Source organism: Delphinapterus leucas, chromosome 21 (genome assembly GCF_059928025.1).
Source record: "Delphinapterus leucas isolate spDelLeu-1000000601 "Yukka" chromosome 21, BTC_Dleu_Yukka2, whole genome shotgun sequence".
In the NCBI taxonomy this organism is placed as follows: Eukaryota; Metazoa; Chordata; class Mammalia; order Artiodactyla; family Monodontidae; genus Delphinapterus; species Delphinapterus leucas.
This window is the reverse complement of record NC_143149.1, coordinates 29,444,454-29,464,156: the sequence shown is the minus strand read 5'-3', so window position 1 is coordinate 29,464,156 and position 19,703 is coordinate 29,444,454. Positions and strand designations below refer to the sequence as shown.

Genomic DNA, 19,703 nt, shown 5'->3' with positions numbered 1-19,703 from the left:
AGTGCCTTATTGTTCCGACACTGTCGCCACATGGACCCCAACCTGAAAGGGAAGCAAAGTGCCACACACACTCGAAGACAAGTTTTATTTGGGAAGAGTTTCTAATTGTTAAAGCTGCAAGCAAGTTCCCTTCACAAGTATAGTTCTACTATAGATCCCAGTGTTCAAAGGTACACCTCAAAATTAATAACAAAAACACACCCACGGTGAAAGGGAAGAGCTGTTAGACTGATTTGGAATGTACAGCCATGGATTTCAGCTGTTCTCAGAAACAGGCCCACCACTTCCTTGGGAACCGGGCAGGATGGAGGCAATGCCCACAGAAGGACATGTCTTTAAACATGTTAGCTACTTGGGCAAGGTTACCCATTCCTTAGAAAACACAGTAAGCAGCAAGTCTCAGCTGGTGGGGTACATGGCACAGGCCCAGTTCACAGGGCGCTTATGGGATCCCAGGGTCGGCAGCTGTTGGGAATGGCACACGAAGTAAAAGCCGTGATAGAAGGGACAGTGCTGAAGGGCAAGGAGTCTCTCTCAGACCCACCCGGCCTCTAATTTGCTACAGCAGAGGCCATGTTCTGCAGTATCTTCAGGAAAACATTTGTCACAGTTAAAAAACAAAAACAAAACCCGCTCATATTATCCCCAGGAAGTCCGTGTCTGCAAAGAAAAAGGGACTTGGTCAGGGTTCCCACGGGGGACTCCGCCTCCCATCCACTTCTGTTTCCACGTGATACAAGACGTCAGCCAGAGTGTGTTCCACCACGGCGCCCCAGCCCATGTCACTCATCTGCGGGAGGAACAAGGAACAGATAGGTGAGGTGAGACTGGAGTAACTGCAGCAAGAAGACTGAGGATGCACGCAGACATGTTCAACGTTACTCACAGGGCGGTACATGAGATCCTTTGGAGGATACTTGAAGCATGGTCCAAAGTTAATGGAGACCTGGGATAAATTCAATCCAAGCAGACATGAAGAAACAAAAGAAGAAAGTAGTGAAAACCTTAATGTGACATGGGAAATTTCTCGCTTTAAATGTAGCTGTGATATTCACGGTATGACTGAAACAAATGATATACATTAATACTGCTAAAGGTGGTCAATATCCTATAATAGCCATCAAGAATTAGGTAAATAAAATAAACTTGTGCTGATTTCTGTTTATAACCTAAAAATTTCCTTATATTACTTCAATGGGGGCTACTGACAGAGTAAGAGGACATGGAAACTTCCAGGCATTGCCTTTTCAAATAATTTGGTTTCTTTAGCTGGTAGGCTCTAATGATAGTCCCTTCATGCTGGATCATATTTTTTTAAAAATCACTATAAGCAACAGTTACTAACGATGGTAGGTTATCACGACACATAACACCAAACTGATTTATGCGTGTAAATACTTTATATCCTTTATACTGAACAACAGTGACCACACAGTACATCCAAAGGAAAGGTATGGGGCTTTACAATCACTGCATGATCTTTACCTGTCCAAGCAAATACTTCGTGGAAGACCCACATGTTTTTGGAACAAGCAGTAACAGTAGGAATATGCTCCCATCCCACTCCTAGGCCTTTCACATTTCTTTCTAGAATCCCATCAATGGCTCTTTCACCACAACCGTCCACCTATCTCCCTCAAGTCGTGTTCACAGGATGAACAGACGATACGTACCGTGCAGCTCTTGTACAGCGAGATGGCCGGAAAGTAAACCCCCTCAAAAATATCTTTGTAAGCCACACCTTGATTGACACCATTTTTATAAAAAATTATCTGAAACAAAAACCATGGTTTCACTTCAGAATTGTAAAAAATAACAAACTAAAAAAGAACTCCGTTGGAGAACCCTTTATCAGCAGTATGGTGGCAGCACCTGAAGAAATCCTAAGAATAGCATGTAGCTTGTGTAATAGCAATAGCTGACATTTATGTAATACCTTAGATTTTTCAGAGCCTATCTACATGCTCTATTCCAGCTGGTTCTCAGGTTTTGGGGGTTTTTTTGAGGTGCAATGGTGCTTTTTTTTTTTTCCCCTTGGTCCTCAGGCTTATTTGCTTTCTGAATTCCTATGCTACTTATATCAAACAGTTCCACTTTCTGTTTTTCATTGCATTATATTTATAAAAGGTAACTGGTCATCCACTGATCCCTTGGAACTATACCCTTCTGAGCTCATTTATCTGTCCCCTTCCCTTGCCTCAGGTCCTCACTTCTGCATTTCTACTTTGAAAATCTCGCAGGATCTTCTGTCAAAGTCTCTGAATCCGGGCTTCCCTGGTGGTGCAGTGGTTGAGAGTCCACCTGCCGATGCAGGGGACGCGGGTTTGTGCCCCGGTCCGGGAAGATCCCACATGCCGCAGAGCGGCTGGGCCCGTGAGCCATGGCCGCTGAGCCTGCGCATCCGGAGCCCGTGCTCCCCAGCGGGAGAGGCCACAGCAGTGAGAGGCCCGCATACCGCAAAAAAAAAAAAAAAAAAAAAAAAAAAAAAAGTCTCTGAATCCTTATTTCTTTGTCCTTTCTCTCTCAAAACTATCCGGAATATTCTCTTAACCACTATGGATGGACTTCAGAAAAGGCTCCTTTTTCTGAAGTAACTTTCTCTACCTCTTCTTCCCAGCAAGAGCTATCTTCTGCCTGGCTGTATTTTCTGGCTGTGTTATCTCCTTAGTTCAATTAACTGTTTCCCTTTACTACTTTTCCCCTAAAAACAATCGGAATCCTAGTTTATTTCTCCTACATTTGCTTCTATTACTGATGCATGTGGCTTCACAGCATTTTTATGGAAAAATGTTTCCAGCTCAGAACTTTCTTCCATCCCTTCCCCTTCTATTTTGGGCCCCTGTGGTTGGTCCAGATGCACCAGCCCTTCTTTGATTGTGCCATGACCTTGGGCAAACATGTTCCCAACAACCCTGGAGAAGGGAGGCAGGAAAGTTCTAGAAGGCACTGAACGAGCCATCACAGCTCCTGCTGCCCCCCGGGTCACATACCGAGACCCTGAATCTCCTATTCCAGTTTCCTCCTTCCGCACTTGCTACCTCCTCTGACAAAGTATAAGTATCTCTGACTTGCTTCCTCAATTGCCCTCAGGCTTTCTGATTTGGCCACTGTTTTATACCCCCTTTTCTCTAAGAATCCAGGTCATTGCTCTCATAGCAGCAGCAGGTAGCCCAGAAAGAACAAAACACGGCAGGCAGGAGAGTGTGCTGGCCCTGCTGCTGCTGTGTTAGCAGAAATCCCTTCATCCCCCCTGTGGGCCTCAATTCCCTCACTTTCATAATAAGGGGGTTGGACCCAATGTTCAAATTCTTCTAATTCTGACATTTTGATGACCATGACTCACCTCGCTATGGGGAGTCTGCTTTAGGCTCTTCTCTGCTTTATCCACAAAGTCTTTTTCTTCAAAATACAAGTAACTCTTGAACTTTATCAAAGCCTTGAAAACCAAGAGAGAAGGAAAGAAAAAAAAAAAAAAAAAAGGAAAAATGAAGCATCAGCTACATCACCATGGGGAGGGGGGAAAGCCAGATTCACACAAATAGCACTGAGGCCTTGTGTTCTGAACAGAAATTTAAAATCTTTGCAGAGTCAGCTTTATTAGATTTTGAACAACTATGTGTGTCTTTAGAATTACCAGATGGCACATGCTTGTTAAATATTTTCACAAAAGGCCCTTACTAAGATTTGGCGGGGGGGTCACTTCCTTCCCTCCTAGTTCCCTACCTGTTTCTCCCACAGGTGGTCTCTGGGTCACTCCTTTCTTACTGGTTCCTAAGACTCTGTTTAACTATTCACTCCCAGGTAAACATATGACATTAATTTTTTTTTAACTTGTTTTTGTGGCCGCACCACGTGGTTCGTGGGATCTTAGTTCCCTGACCAGGGATTGAACCTGCACCCTCAGTAGTGAAAGCGTGGAGTCCTAGCCACTGGACCGCCAGGGAATTCTCTGACATTCATTTTCTTCCGAACAGTTCCACAGTATTCCATTTTATGGACATATTAGTAATTGCTTATTCAAATTAAAAACAAATTCTTATAATGGAAATGAAACAGTAAATAATTTTAAGGATTCCAATAGTATCCTCGCGGTAACCGTAGACCTCTGTGCACTGCAGAACCAAGCACTCATATGGCTGAAGGTTCTAGGTGGTGGCAGGAGTGACGACAGCAGCAGTGTGATGCCACCAATACAATGTACTCTGACTGCTTATTATCAGAACCACCTTGGAGGAGACACCACCCGATTTAAGCACTTACTCTAAAGCTACCATAATGAGGACAGTGTGGCATTGGCAGAAATAAAGGTCAACAAATAGATCAGCGGAACAGAGAGCCCAGGAATCGATCTCCACAGTCACTGGACTATTGGCAGAAATAAAGGTCAACAAATAGATCAGCGGAACAGAGAGCCCAGGAATCGATCTCCACAGTCACTGGACTGTCACAAAAGGAACCAAAGAAATGAGGAAAGGAGTTTTCAAAAAATGGGGCTAGAATAAGTGGGTATCAACACAGAAAAAAAAACCCTAAACTTGGGGGCTTCCCTGGTGGTGCAGTGGTTAAGAATCCACCTGCCAATGCAGGGGACACGGGTTCAAGCCCCGGTCTGGGAAGATCCCACATGCCGCGGAGCAACTAAGCCCGTGCGCCACAACTACTGAGCCTGCGTGCCACACCTACTGAAGCCCACACACCTACGGCCCGTGCTCTGCAACAAGAGAAGCCACCACAATAAGAAGCCCATGCACCGCAACGAAGAGTAGCTCCCGCTCGCCGCAACTAGAGAAAGCCCACGTGCAGCAACGAAGACCCAACACAGCCAAAAATAAATAAATAAATTTATTAAAAAAAAACTAACCTTGACCTCTACTCCACGTCATTCACAAGAATGAATTCAAGGTGGATCAGAAACCTAGATTAAGAGCTAAAACCATGTTTTCAAAAAAAACATGGAAGAATACCTTCATGACTTCCTGAGAGCAGGCAAAGATTTATTAACTCATAGAAAGCAATATAATTGTAAAGAAAAACCTGAGATGCACTTCATAAAAATTAAGAACTTCAGTTCATCAGAAGACACCATTAAGAAAATGAATAGAAGAGTCAGAGTAGGAGAAAAATACTTTTTAAAATGCCATTTCCAACTAAAGACTGTAATCCAGAATATATGAAGAACTCCTACAACTCATTAAGATGACGAACAACCCAATTTTTTAAAAAAGTCAAAATATTTGAACAGAAACTTCACAAAAGAAGACAGATGAATGGCCAGTAAGCACACGAAAAAATGTCCAATATCATTAGTCGCCAAAGAAATGCTAATTTAAACCAAATGAGATACTACTACACACCCACCAAAGTGGCTAGAATTGTTTGATAACAACAAACGCTAGCAAGGATGTAGTGCAACTAAAATACTCATACACTGTTAGTGGGAATGGAGAGTCTGACAATCTCCTATAAAACTAAATGTATAATGACCCAGTAATTCTATTTCTAGGCATTGACTAAAAAGAAATAAAAACATGTTGACAAAAAAGGTCTGTACAAGAATACGCATAGCAACTTTATGTATAATAAACCCGAACTTGAAATGGCCCCAGTGTCCATTAATAGGAATATGGGTAAGCACTGTGGTATCGCACAATGGAAACTACCCTGCAGTAAAAAGGAACAAACCACAGATTCCTGTAACAGCATGGAAGAATCTCAAAAGCATTATAACAAACAATAAAAGCCAGACACAAAAGATCACACACTGCATGGTTCCATTTACATGAGTTCAAGAACAAGCAAAACTAATGGAACAGAATTGTGATGCGGGTAAAATTCACAACAGTAGTTGCCTCAGTGCCGGTAGGAGCTGGCACTGACTAGGATGGAGTATGAGGGAACTTCCTGAGGTGTAAGGTTCAACGTCTCCACGGGGGGTTGGCTCAACCTCAAAACTCAGTGAACGTACACTTAAAATTTGTACATTTCATTTTATATTGTAAATTTTATATCAAAAGAAAAAACTAAACAAAAGTTAATCTCTAGCTAATGATATGCACCCTTAAGTACTTGGCGGGGGTTAAAAAAACATGGATGAATGTGTGGGTGGGTGGGTGTGTGGGTGGGTGGGTGTGCGGGTGGAGGAATGAATGCATAACATGTTAATGGCAGAATCTAGGTGATGGGTATTCAGACACTGACTTTTAAGTTCTTTCAATTTTGTTATGTCTCAAAATTTTCAAAATGAAACGTTGGGAAGGATGTAAATGGATAAGCATCATTAAGAGAACACACAGTTGAAGGCATCAGCTGCCACGGGTCTTCAACCCAGGAATCTCCCGGGAGGACAGACTCACCTTATCTTTATAGGTATCGGGCAGTGACTTGGCTGTCTCTGTGTCTTCAGGAAGACTGATATAAAATCCCAGGACATCTCCCTGTCCATAGCCAGAAGAGTAGTGTTTGCCAATGGACTGGTGGAATTTGGTCCCCTTTTTGCTCCGCCAAGAATAGCTAAATTTATCATAACCTAAGGGAGCTTGAAGGTTACCTGTCTCAATAAAAAGATATACAGGAAGTCAGAACTGCAAGTCAACTCTGGTTTGCTAAAGGAAAATATTCTCCTTTTTTTTACTTTTTTGCCAGTTTTGTAAAATGGCTAACAAACTATTTCTCACAAGCAATGAATTATAAAAATATTCCTAGGAACTGCAAACCACCTAAACCCTCAGGAATTGAATTTTATGACCACAATCCAATAAGCATACAAGTCATGAAGCTTAGCCAGATGGTCTATACCTCTCCACCAGTTGCCACGTCCGTATCATAGCCCCAGCTTACCTAACGGCTGGGACCAGCCCAGTCTGGCAGCGGTGTCTGGCGGCATCTCATCCACCGTGATTTCAAAGTACCAGGCACCTTTCCGAACCCCATGAGAAGCCCGAACCATAGAGTAGCCCTTCTCTCCAACCACAGTCAGCCGGTCATCGGAGATCTTTAACTGGGGAGCTGCAGTGATGGAGATTAAAACAAAGGCCTGCAACTTATTTGAAATACTTGGAGACAACTGCCACAAACTCTTACCCTCCAGTAAAACGAAATAAAAAATCAGAAATATCAAGTCAGGAATTTGAAATATTAGTTCAGGAGTTTAAAAGTCTCCAGATATAGATGAAGGAGGAGAAAGAAAGAAAAAGGAAGAAAGCTGTCGAGTAATCAGTTTTTATTAAATGTGATTTTTTTTTTTTTTTTTTTTTTTTTGCAGTACGTGGGCCTCTCACTGCTGTGGCCTCTCCCGTTGCGGGGCACAGGCTCCGGACGCGCAGGCTCAGCGGCCATGGCTCACGGGCCCAGCCGCTCCGCGGCATGTGGGATCTTCCCGGACCGGGGCATGAGCCCGTGTCCCCTGCATCGGCAGGCGGACTCTCAACCACTGCACCACCAGGGAAGCCCTTAAATGTGATTATTTAAGATGGCAGGTTAAAACTAATTATACTTGTCTATTCCCTAATATAACAAACCAATTGTAATGTGTTTGGATCCCGATGTGAATAAACCACCCTTTACAAGACTTTTTATTTGAAACAATTTCAAAGTTTCAAAAATAGTGGAGTCCTCACATGTCCTTCACTCGGCTTGCCAAGTGCTAACACCATCTGTGACCATCACCCAAGGATCAAAACCAGAAAACTGACACTGACACAATACTGTTACACTAATCCATAGGTCACCTTTGAGTTAAGCCAATTATCCAAATAACATCCTTTTTTTGTTCCAGAATCTAATCCAAGATCCCCCATTTCATCTAGTTGTCCTGTCTCCTCAGGTCTTTCACATGACCCTGACATTCTGAAGGGTACTGGTCACTTGGTTTGTAGAAATGTCCCTCAAACATTTGTCTGTCCGATGCTTCCTCCTGTCTGGGTCCAGGTCATGCCTCTGCCGGGACACCACTGCAGTACTGCTGGGCCTCTCAGTACGTCAGGTCAGGAAGCACATGCTGTCCAAATGGTGATGTTAAACTCTGATCACTTGGTTAAGGTGGTGCCTTCCAGGTTTCTCCACTATAAAATTACTATTTCCCCTTTGTAATTAATAAGTATTTTGTGGGAAGATAAAAAGATATTTGAGACAATCAAGGAAATCTGATTTGGACTGAATTCAGATGATAGCAAGGAATTATATGTTTTGCTAAGTGTAATAAGAGCTTGTGGCTATAAAAGCAAACTCCATACTTTTTAGAGATACATATTTTTAAGAGTACATAGGGTGAGACTTACTTCTTAAAAATTTTTAAAAAAGAGTGAAATAAAGGAGCAGATAAAACAAATACGGCAAAACCTTGATAACTGTTAAATCTGGGTGAAAACTCTATGGAGCTTCATTGTATTCACCTTTCGACCTTTGCATATAGTTTGAATCTTACTTTACTAAGAGACCATTATGTAACATAAGGGGACAATCTAAACCAACTGGAAGGGACACTGACTTGGAAGTGAAGCAAAAAATGACAAAAGGCAGGAGAGTATTTTCGTGCTGTGTAGGTTGATTTTATAGATGTAGAAGAATCTCCAACCCAATTAAGACTTAACTGAGGGAAAAGCATTTGAAATAGTATTTGTGGGACTCTAGAAGTTGTCTGAATTCTGCTGGAAGAACAAAATGTAGTTTCATTAGGTTTTATAAAGGCTTACGATTTATGAAGTACTTTCATAGGTAGGTAGGTAAGTAGGTAGACAGATGGCCAGACAGACTCCCCCTCACAACTCCCACCTCCAGTGGAGAAGCAGACCACGTGGCTGTTCAAGATCACACCGCAGTTGGCAGAGCCTGATTGAAGCCCTGGCCCTGCACTCTTTCCGTGACCTCGCAATGGCTCTTGTATTCAGGAGATACAATGATAACCTCCCTAAATTAAATGCACGTTGTTTAACAGAACTTTCTTAGGTATTTGGCAAATTCTACCTTCTCAAATACAAATACTTCTTCCTTTACTCCTTCCTGATCAATTCAGTCCTAAAGCCATTAGGTGGGGCTGAGCAAGGTTAAGTGTCTGTGACAGAACAGGATATTAAAGGGTCTACCTCCTCACAAAACTTTTTAATTACAAAGGGAAAAAAGAGTAACTTTCCAGTGGAAAAGCTACTCTTTTTGGGACACAATGGGACACATTAAAGTCCTGCACCACCTACAGGATGTAGTATGTGTGATTATTTCTGTGATATTCCTGTTGAGGATGCAGAACTTGGATCATTAGGAACAAGATGAAACCAAACTGAGGGATATTCTGTAAAATAACTGCCTTCTAACTTTCAAAAGCCTCAAGGTCAAAGTCTAGGAAAGATGGGGAAGCTGTTCCAGACTGAAGACTTAAGAGTCACGACAACTAAATGCAGCAAATGATTCTCAACTGGACCCTTCTGCTATAATGGACGTTCTGGATCAACTGGGCAAGCTTGGATAGAATATGAGCACCGGATGGTAGTAATCAGATGTTAATTTCCTGATTTTGATCGTTGTGTCAGCTCTGTAAGATGTGAAAGTTTAAAAAAATATCCACTAGTTCTTTCATATTCTTCCTTTCAAGAGGTGGAGCCTAATTTCCCTCCACTTGAGTGTGGGCTGAATTTAGCAACTAATTTCTTGTAACAAATATAATGAAGTTGAAGTGACTGTCCCACTTCAAGACAGGTCAAACTCTTTACAGCTCTCTTGGAGAACTTGCTCTAGGAGAAGTTAGCTTCCATGGATGAGGACAAATTAGCAGTCTATGGAGAGGCCCACACAGTGAGGACCTGAGGGTGTCCCGTCAAAGCCACGTGACTGAGCCATCTTGGAAACAGACCGCCATCCCCAGCTAAGAGCTTGACTGCAACTTCCTGAGTTTTCCTGAGCCAGACCACACAGCTAAGCTGCTCCCAGATTCCCAACTCTCAGAAACTATGGGATGATAAACACTGGTAGTTTTAGAATGCTAAGTTTTATGGTAATTCATTATGCAGCACTAGGTAACACAAGGAGAATGTCCTTGTTTGTAAGAAATACACAATAAAGTTCTCAAAGGTGAGACAGCATCATGGCAACTGACTCTCAAGTAGTTCAGGAAAAAAAAAAGTTTAGTACTGTTCTCACAATTTTTTTTTAAATAAATCTGAGATTATCTCAAAATAAAAAGTTTAAAAGATACAATATAGATTTATTATTAACTTTTAAAAGGCTCAGCATAAACAGCAGGCAGGCACTGCTATCCTACGTATTAAATTCTAACATGTTACTGCTAAATAAGGGCCAGTGTTCTCCCATTTTTTCCCCTCCACAATTATAGCTATTACGTATAGTGAAACACAACAAGGCTCACTTCTTAAACCCTGAAGTCACTTATTTGGCCCTTCCTTACTATCAAAGTATGCTTGTCACTCACAAGAGTCAAACCGATCCATGTACAATGGTCATTAAACTGAGGGATTACGTCCAAGTGACTTCACTTGACTCCACTTCTGAATGACTAGCATCAGTACAAGTGTTACAGCTTTTAGCATCAATTCAAGAAACAATGAATGGGCTTCCCAATGGAATAACTATATGGACATGTTTAGATTCAATTCAAAGAAACAACTGAAAGAGGCATATTTTAAACAATTGTGGAAATGTGAATATGGACTGAGTATGGAATAATTAAGAGATTATTATTCACCTCTATCAGGTAAGATAATGGCACAGTGGTTATGTTTCTTAAAATCCTTGTTGGAGGGGCTTCCCTGGTGGCACAGTGGTTGAGAGTCTGCCTGCCGATGCAGGGGACAAGGGTTCGTGCCCCAGTCTGGGAAGATCCCACATGCCGCGGAGCGGCTGGGCCCGTGAGCTATGGCCGCTGGGCCTGTGAGTCCGGGGCCTGTGCTCCACATCGGGGGAGGCTGCAGCAGTGAGAGGCCCGCATACCGCAAAAAAAAAAAAAAGCCTTGTTGGAGATAAATACTGAGATATCTAAGGGTGAAATAATATGCTATCTGGATTTGCATTAATACTTCAGAAAAACAGCAAAGAAATCCATGAGGTACACTTGTCTAAAAGTAGTTTATTTAAATTCACTTTCACATTCTAACAGATAATGAATGCTATTCTCTGAATAATTGAATAAATTATGCCATTAAAAGAACTATTATACATTAAAAAGAGTTTTGCATGACAAAAAAGTCATAAACAAAGTTAAAAGACAACTGACAAACTGGGAGAAAATGTTTACAACGTATTCCACAGACAAAGGGCTAACATCCCTAGCATATAAAGGGACAAAAGACCAAAATTCCAACAGATAAATGGGAAATAAAAACACACAAACATAATTCACAAGGTAATGACTCTTAAACATGAAAGAAAATGTTCAAACTCAAAGAAACACAAATTAAAACACTGAGATTCCCATTTCTCACCTCTCAGACTGGCCAAAATTAAAATCTAGGACAACACCTTCTGTTTGTGAGGTTATGGGGAAACAAACATTCTCTACGTTGCTGGTGGGAATGCAAACCGGCACAGCCATTTGAAGGGGAATTTGGCAATATCTAACAAAAACTAGGTATATACGTACTTACCGTTTGGTCCAGCAATTCCACTTCTAGAATTCAACCATGAACGTATACCACCAACAATACAAAAACACACACGCCCATGGTTATTCACTGCCTCTTGATGAATCCAAAATCCTGGAAACAATCTAAATGCCCATATTCAGAGTGGTTGAATAAACCATGTACATCCACATAATGCCATACCATAAAGTTAAAAAAAGAAAAAACTGAGGATGAGCTCTTTGAACTGGCATGGAGTAACCGCATGCAGCAAAATGCAAGACTATCTACAGCATGCTGCCCTTCATGTACGAAAAAAGGAGATAAAGGAAATACACGCGTGTGTGCTCACCTGTGCAGAAGACATAAAGGATGAACTAGAAACCAGAGAGACTGGTCATGTAGAGGGTGGGTGGGAAAGTGGGAGAAAAAGAGGAAATGAGAGTGGGGCAGCAGGGGTGAGGAGGGATGACACTCTGGGCAAACCTTTGTGAACAACAGTAGCTCTAGAACTACAGTAATGTTGCACATACCCTTCAAACTCTCCCCTGACACAGATGCACATGCCCCCAAGATGTGGGAGAACCCCAAATGGCATACCAACACTAACAACTGAGCCTACCGTATCACAAATGAAAAACATAAGCACACTGAAGGAGGTGGGGAAGGAAAGAACTAATCTAAGTTAGCATTATCCTGATGGGATATGCAAGGCTAAGACAGAAAGAGCTGTTCATAAATGCTGTAATCTAGTTAGGGAATGTTTCCTACAGTGGTTTGCAATTCTCAAACCACCTTATGTGCATGTTAGACATGAACGAGTAAGAAAATGTATTGGAGGTAATTAGAGTCAGGTTTTACTGTTCAAGAAAGAAGTTACAAATATGGAAAGGTGGAAGGCTGGAATAACCTTGTGGTGTTTGATTAAAATCCAAGGTAGCAAAGTAAACTCAGTATAGGCATGTATATATGTGTCGTTCAGGATACCGACATACATTTCCCACCTCAGTCCACGGAGGGAGCCTAGAAGCAACACCCTGTAACAGTAAGCACACAGAACACTCACATCTTCATTTCTAAACACCATTCTCCAATCAAAGGAACCCGGGCTCCTTGGAGACGGAGCCGATACTTGGCCTGGAGCACGGAAAATATGAGATGAACCAAAAACATCTTGTGACGTCAGCAAGTAAGGAAAAAAAAATGATGGGGCTTATCAAAAGGACACAAGATTCCATTCCCAACAACGTAGGTGGACCTGGAGGGTATTATGCTCAGTGAACTAAATCAGAGAAAGACAAATACTCTGTTATCATTTATATGTGGAATCTAAAAAACCAAATGAATGTACATGACAAAACAGAAAGAGACTGACAGATATAGAGAACAGACTAGTGGTTACCAGGAGGAGAGGGAAGGGAAGAGGGGCGAGATAGGGTTAGGGGATCAAGAGGTACAAACCACTATGCATAAAACAAACACCCAATAAAAACATAAAAAATAAATAAAGCAACTATACCCCAATTAAAAAAAAACAATGATGCTTTAAGGATATATTGTACAGCATCAGGAAATATAGCCACTATTTTATAATAACTTTAAATGGAGTATAATCTATAAAAATATTGAATCACTATGTTGTACACCCGAAAGTAATACAATATTGTAAGTCAACTATACTTCAATTAAAAAAAAAAAAAGGAACCAACCTAAAGAAGCTCCTAATGGCCAAAGCTGGAGTAATTTGAGCAACAAAATAAATATCTGTTAAATGCACACTGATAAAAATAATCAATTAAATAATAAAGAAAAGGAATAGCAAACGATCAGGCAAATACCACATTAACAACTGTTGCCGACAAGATCCACTGATGGATGCTAAAATTAGTGGGCAAAACTTTACAGAGAAACGGGATACTTGCACAGCCTCGCAGTATCTTTCCCTAAGATATTTATGAACTACAAAGGGAAAGACAATAGAGACAGCAGAAACCACCTTAACACAACCAATAATAAGACACATCGACATCACCAGCTCATGAGGTGATGCAGTGGGAAGGATTCATGTCTGCGGTGTTCTTCCAAAAGTGCAACACCTCAGTCTAATCATGAAAAAAAGTCAGACAGACCCTCCCTGGGGAACAGTCAACAAAGTAACTGATTAACACTGCAACAGACTAAGGAGAAATAACTAAATGCAATGTGAGATCCTAGAAAAGAGGCACTAGAGGAAAAATTGGTGAAATTGAAATAAAGTCTTTAGTTTCATTCATAGCATTTACTGATGTTATTTAATCTCCTGGTTTTGATAACTGTACTATGGTTATGTAAGATCTCATTATTAGGAGAAGCTTGATAAGGGATATATGGAAATTCTATTATTTTTGCAACTGTACTGTAAGTTTAAAATTAGTTCAAAATAGAAAATTAAAAAAAACCCCACATACCATATATAATTGGCTAGAGCTTATAAGAAGAGAAAAGGAAGAAATTATTTCTTGCACATCCCGGCTGGGTGTAGTCAGAGATGGGGGTAAGGGAGCGGTAGCAGAATGACGTGTCCGTCGAATTCTAGACGGGACACAGCTGACGACAGAAGTTCAAAGTAACACTGGGTCCAACACGAACATTAATAGCTTACCTACCTCGATCATGTAGGGCTAACAAAACCCGTTCATACAAGCAGGCTCTGTAGAGGTCTCCAGGAATCGGTTTTCCTGCCCAGCAGTCGAGTTCAAGCTTCTCAGGGTCAGGGGCGTGGGGATCGGGCTCAGCTAGAATATACCGATAGCCATCTTTGTTAAATGGGTGTTCCAAGGGGTAGCCATGAGGGGGAAGGCGCTGAGCAGAAAACAAAGGGTCACTGCAGAAAGGAAAAAATAAAATCAAGAAACTAAAACCCCCTCTAGCTCCAGTGCCTTCAATTCTGTAAGAAAGGCCTCTGATTTATTAGAGTTCTGCTGGAACACATGTAACTTCAAATGCTTTTCATTATTCAAATAGATGATCCTGCCCTCTGCAGGCAAAACGGGGAAATGAAAATTACTTTAATCTGTATGGATACCTATGAAACTGAGCCAGTAGACCACAGGGGAGAAAGGGTGCAGAGGAACAAGGGCAGCTGCCTTTAGCATATTTATTACTATAACTAATGAACAGAAACTCAAAAGATATGAGCATTTACTACCTGTTTCCAGGCTGAATAAGAAATGACCTGGATTTCGCCACCTCAGTACTGAACAAAGTGAAGGGAACAGCCATCAGAGGGGAGAGGCAGAAAGTTTATGTAAAAGAGCTAACATTCAGTATCTGTTTCACTCTGGTCCATCTACTCTTCCTCAAGATGCCTTAATGGAACTTTACTCCCAGGTAAATCACCACAGGTGTGCTGCCCCAGGGCTGTTGCCCCAGGGCTGTTTCACTTAGTAACAAGTTCCTAAAACAGGTCACCTAGTCTGGGGCTCATTTACCCCTCAAAGTGCTAAGGATTTGAGAAAAAGGGACAGGCTTGCGTCCTCAGACACCTGAGCCCTTCCCCGCTGACGGACTCTGCCAGCCGCAGAGGGCACTGTAACAGTGGTGATTGGGGTGGGTGTTCTGCCCACCTCCGGGCCTTCTTGGTGGTCCCTGTGGCCCCGCCATCCTGCTGTTTGCGCTTAGCTCCTCTTCCTTTTCCACTGCTTCCCGCTGCAATTCCCCCTTTAAAGAAAAGGCAGATCACTTTCAATGAGCTGTGACAGATGCCCCATGGGGATGCTAACACTCCCAGCGTGCATTTGTGTAACACCACAGGAGGATTTCCTGCCTGAAAGCAGACTGCGCTTCACCCTGGTTCTGAACGAGTCTGCCGAGCGGCTCCCACCCCAGGACTCTGAGTTCTGGCAGTAAGTCCAGTGAACCTAGCACTAACGATACCTGTGTTATAGTTTAGACCTTCACTTCTTAAATGAACTGCAACTACTAGTACACTTTCCGAGGATGTGACACAAATGCATTTTCACTCGTTCAGATTCCAAACACCCACAGCTAGAAACAAGTGCATGGATAAAACCCTTTTCCACCCAAATGAATACAAACACCCATAAGGAGAGAATATCCCCACTACAAGGGGGGTGCGCGCGTGCTTGAACTCCACATGGCGCACACTCCATAAGCATAAGAGAGGCACAGCATCTGCTAAAGCACTGGACTTGAATTTCCAACAAGACAAAAGTACACCAAACGTGGAAAACAAAAACAGAGGTACTAAAAAGGTGGTTCTGTCCAGTGCCGCTAGGCATCCAGTATGGTTGTCTGTGACACGAGCAGGAATGGCGGCTTTCAATTTAGCAGGCGATCTTTACAATTATTAAAATTGTGCCAATGCCCCAGATTTAGGTTAGACTAACCTGGCTTGTGGAATTAAGAGAAAATACCCATAGAGAATTTATAAATTTTATTTTTTAAAAAATGAGCTACATACAAGGGCCACAAGGAATACTACCTTGTATATTTCTAAAAAGGTACTCAAATATTTGTCCAGTTCTGTCATTCCTCTCAGTTTGTTTTTCGAACTTCCAGAAAATATCCCTGGACTGTAGGAAAACACCTTTATGTAAACAACTGCATGAAGTACTGTATCTTAATCTGGGGCAAGCTTGGAAATTATCAGCAGTTCCGCTGCAATAAAAAGAGGATCAATGGGCTTCCCTGGTGGCGCAGTGGTTGAGAGTCCACCTGCCGATGCAGGGGACATGGGTTCGTGCCCCAGTCCGGAAAGATCCCACATGCCACGGAGCGGCTGGGCCCGTGAGCCATGGCCGCTGAGCCTGCGCGTCCGGAGCCTGTGCTCCGCAATGGGAAAGGCCACAACAGTGAGAGGCCCGCGTACCGCAAAAAAAAAAAAAGAAGAAAAAAAAAGAGGATCAAGACACTGAAGGCAGGTCATATTCTGCGTAGACAGGACCAGATTCATGCTGAACTTCCTTTTACGAACATACCAGGTTGTCATTCCTAGTCCTCATAAAAGGCTTAATGTTAAACGGCTGCAACATTAACATCTCTAGTTCAAGTTACCTTAATCAAAAAACTATTAAGTTTTTATTGGCATCTGCATTTCAATTATTTTGAGAGAAGTTTTAGATCCATCTTGAACAAAACAAGCAACACAAAGGGGACTGCTGGCCATGTTAGGCAGAATATGACAACGTACAAGCTTCCAATTACTAACATTAAACCGGAACTACTGTTTCATATCGAGTGCTACTGCCACCATCTCCACAATGCTTTAAAAATTTAACTTAGGTTTAGCTTCTACCACAACTCAGCGAAAAGCATTTTCCAAAACACAAAATACTTAAGTCTGAGAGGCTGAAAGAAGACAGAGGAGGAATTCACCTCCAAAAGAGGCTCCACCTGTAAGAACAGAAGTGGCACCATGTATTTGTCAAATGTTAACAATTAAAAGGAGATTAAAATTACAATTATGTAATTTAACAATTACATAATTTTTACAAATAATGTAAAAAGATGAACAATACACTTAGCTATTTCCCACCCATCTTAGAATATTAGTAACAGTGGAATGATTACATATTTAAGATGCTACCACTCGAAAAGACAAGGTAATGACACCGTGTGTCAGATGAATAGCTAGCTACCTCCCCATTATACCCACTCTCATTAGATTACCATTAGCAGCAAAGGGCTTTCCTGCTCTTAGATGGGTTAGAGAGAAAAATATGCTACAGTGGGTGATCAACACAGAAATGCTCTCATGTGAATAAACTGAAGATTAAGGGCAAGAAAAATGAGAAGATGGGTAGGAAGTGTATTATATAACAGCTGAATTAAGGAAAAAGAGTGCAGAGCAAGTGAATCTAAAGTGTTAGTTATGAAGATACAGATGGGGAGTCTAATATAAACACAGCGAATCTGACCTTAAAATTGTACCTTGTTTTATGCTAAATCTGTTTCACTTAAGACCAAACTGTAGTGTCAAGTGACAAAAAGTTCTCCCCTACTACCATCTGTCAAACCCTTGGCTAGCTCCTAAAAATTGAGATTTGGGCTTTAAAGCATCTTAGTAATATCCAGTTAAGAGTCAACCCAAAGACTGCCCAATTCTAGGCACATCTGAATTCAACAGCTTACAAGTATTTCATCAATGAGACACTGAAACACTTACCATTTAGATTCCCACTGGTAGACACGGCACTGCTTTGTTTTTGGTTGTCATAAGCAGGACCAATGTTACTAAGATCCTAGAGGGAAAAATATTCAATTATAAAGGGAGGCTATCTAATCAAACCAACCTGGCAATGCTCAAAGGAACAGGAGAAATTCTAATTGAATGACAACCTAGATCTGAAAACTGCAGAGGTCCCAAACTTAGATGCTTCAGGGATCAGCCAGTATCACATGTGACGCAGCCAAGTGTAAGGCTCCAAGTGGTTTAAGAATGAGGATGAGTGGCAACCAACCCGTGCTGGGGGGTACGGCCGGGCCAAGGGCGCACCTCCCTGTGGGAACCAGACCCAGTGTAGTCAGAGCTTCGAATTTTTTTCTCTTAGAGCTTCGCATTTTACAAGAAAAGGCAGAAATCTGAATTTCTATATGAAATCTTAAATTTTCTATGTGGGCAAATCAAACATTTTAAGGCTGAAAGATTTGACCTCCTGAGATGCTGAATGTGACACCTGCCATTTAAACAAAGAGGGGAAGTTTTCTTTTTCCTCATATTATGCTAGATACACAACACAAATTCTTCTTCACAGCAAATTTTTCTTCACACTAACAAATGTTTTTAGAGCAAAATTTGAGATGGAAAGAAAAGGAGAAATAACTTGGAATGGCATATTTGTGTTACAAGTGAGGAAATGGAAGTTAAAAAAGATGAAAATGATACGCATCGAGTCCTAACATTTTAGGGAAGGGCCAGAACTCAAACACCAGTCTCCTGGTTTAAGGTGAGTGTTCTTTCTTTCCATGTGTAGTAAGAACCATTTATTTGGAACCCACCATGCTGTGGGCATTTGTACGTGGGCAAACATACAAATGTCAACAAAGCCTGATTCTCTCTGTCCCCATGGCTTAAAAATCAAAAGGGGATTATGAAGCATATTAATGTACCTGATCCAGAAGGCCAAATTTGGGGTAATCTTCTTCTGGGTCCTTACTCCCAGGATCGGGGTGTTCCTTTACTAAGAATACATCTCTTTCTTTACTCTAAAAGGAAACAGCATTTTAGTATTACTGGAAATTTTATACTTAAAATGAATGGATGATGAACCACTAACTCCAATCCCTAGGTGTAATCTCCAAATCCCAAAGCCCGCCCCCCACCAGAAAAAAACCCAACACACAACAGTATTGTTTTTCCCTGATTAGAAAATTAATGCATGACCATCAAAAAATTCAAACAATAGAGAAACTTAAAAAAATGAGAGCCACTGTCCTTCATAACCCTCACCCATCCCTGCATCTCACAGAGATACATACTGTTAACAGCTTGTGCTGACTTCTCCCCAGGTGCTCTCTCTAATTCTAAGGACAATAATGTTCAGAGTTTTTTTTTTTAATCAAAGAAAACAATTGTCTCCAATTTCAATATAAGTGCACAATATAAGTGCCAAAGTGCACTGGACAAAGGTTTCAGCATCATACATAAAACGACCATGTCTTCATTTAAAACACAATGTGCAATTTACTGATTTTGTGTGAAAACTATTAAAATTTACAATTGCGCTCCAAGATTTAATACTAGGTTGTTCTCATTTTCTCAGTCATCACATTATTTCAGTGAGACCAAAAAAATATATATACACACACATATATATATATATATAAATTCTTACAAGGAACACTGGTTTTCTAAATGTTGAGTCTAGTCAATTTTAGCCTACTTACCATCGTTTTAACAATGTTATTTGGCCAGGTCATTTTCCCAGGTCTCTGTCTGGTCGTCATGCACTCCCAATATTTATCAATAAATGGTATGATATCCTAATTTTTAAAACAAAATATACTAAAGCTTTTATAGTTGCTTTCAAAATTATATTCACAAAAAAAAAAAACCCAGCATTTTCAAAGACCTTGTCAGAATCAAAAGACAAATTCATGTTTTGCCTTTTAATAACTGAACAAATACATAACTGCATG

General features: G+C 41.3%; 1 protein-coding gene across 2 annotated transcripts in view; it reads right to left on the bottom strand.

The window, feature by feature from the left end:
- Positions 1 to 59: 59 nt before the first annotated feature.
- ASH2L (ASH2 like, histone lysine methyltransferase complex subunit) overlaps positions 60 to 19,703 on the bottom strand; it is a 27,627-nt gene continuing 7,983 nt past the window's right edge. For both annotated transcript variants that reach the window (XM_022571211.3, XM_022571212.3), the window contains exons 6-16: positions 19,452 to 19,547; positions 18,675 to 18,770; positions 17,731 to 17,806; positions 15,170 to 15,263; positions 14,210 to 14,427; positions 6,838 to 7,005; positions 6,354 to 6,547; positions 3,344 to 3,436; positions 1,674 to 1,772; positions 887 to 946; positions 60 to 790 (exon numbers count right to left, since the gene is read on the bottom strand). In XM_022571211.3, coding sequence (XP_022426919.1) covers positions 683 to 790; positions 887 to 946; positions 1,674 to 1,772; positions 3,344 to 3,436; positions 6,354 to 6,547; positions 6,838 to 7,005; positions 14,210 to 14,427; positions 15,170 to 15,263; positions 17,731 to 17,806; positions 18,675 to 18,770; positions 19,452 to 19,547 — 1,302 coding nt within the window. In that variant the 3' untranslated portion in view covers positions 60 to 682. The remainder of the gene's footprint in view (positions 791 to 886; positions 947 to 1,673; positions 1,773 to 3,343; positions 3,437 to 6,353; positions 6,548 to 6,837; positions 7,006 to 14,209; positions 14,428 to 15,169; positions 15,264 to 17,730; positions 17,807 to 18,674; positions 18,771 to 19,451; positions 19,548 to 19,703) is intronic.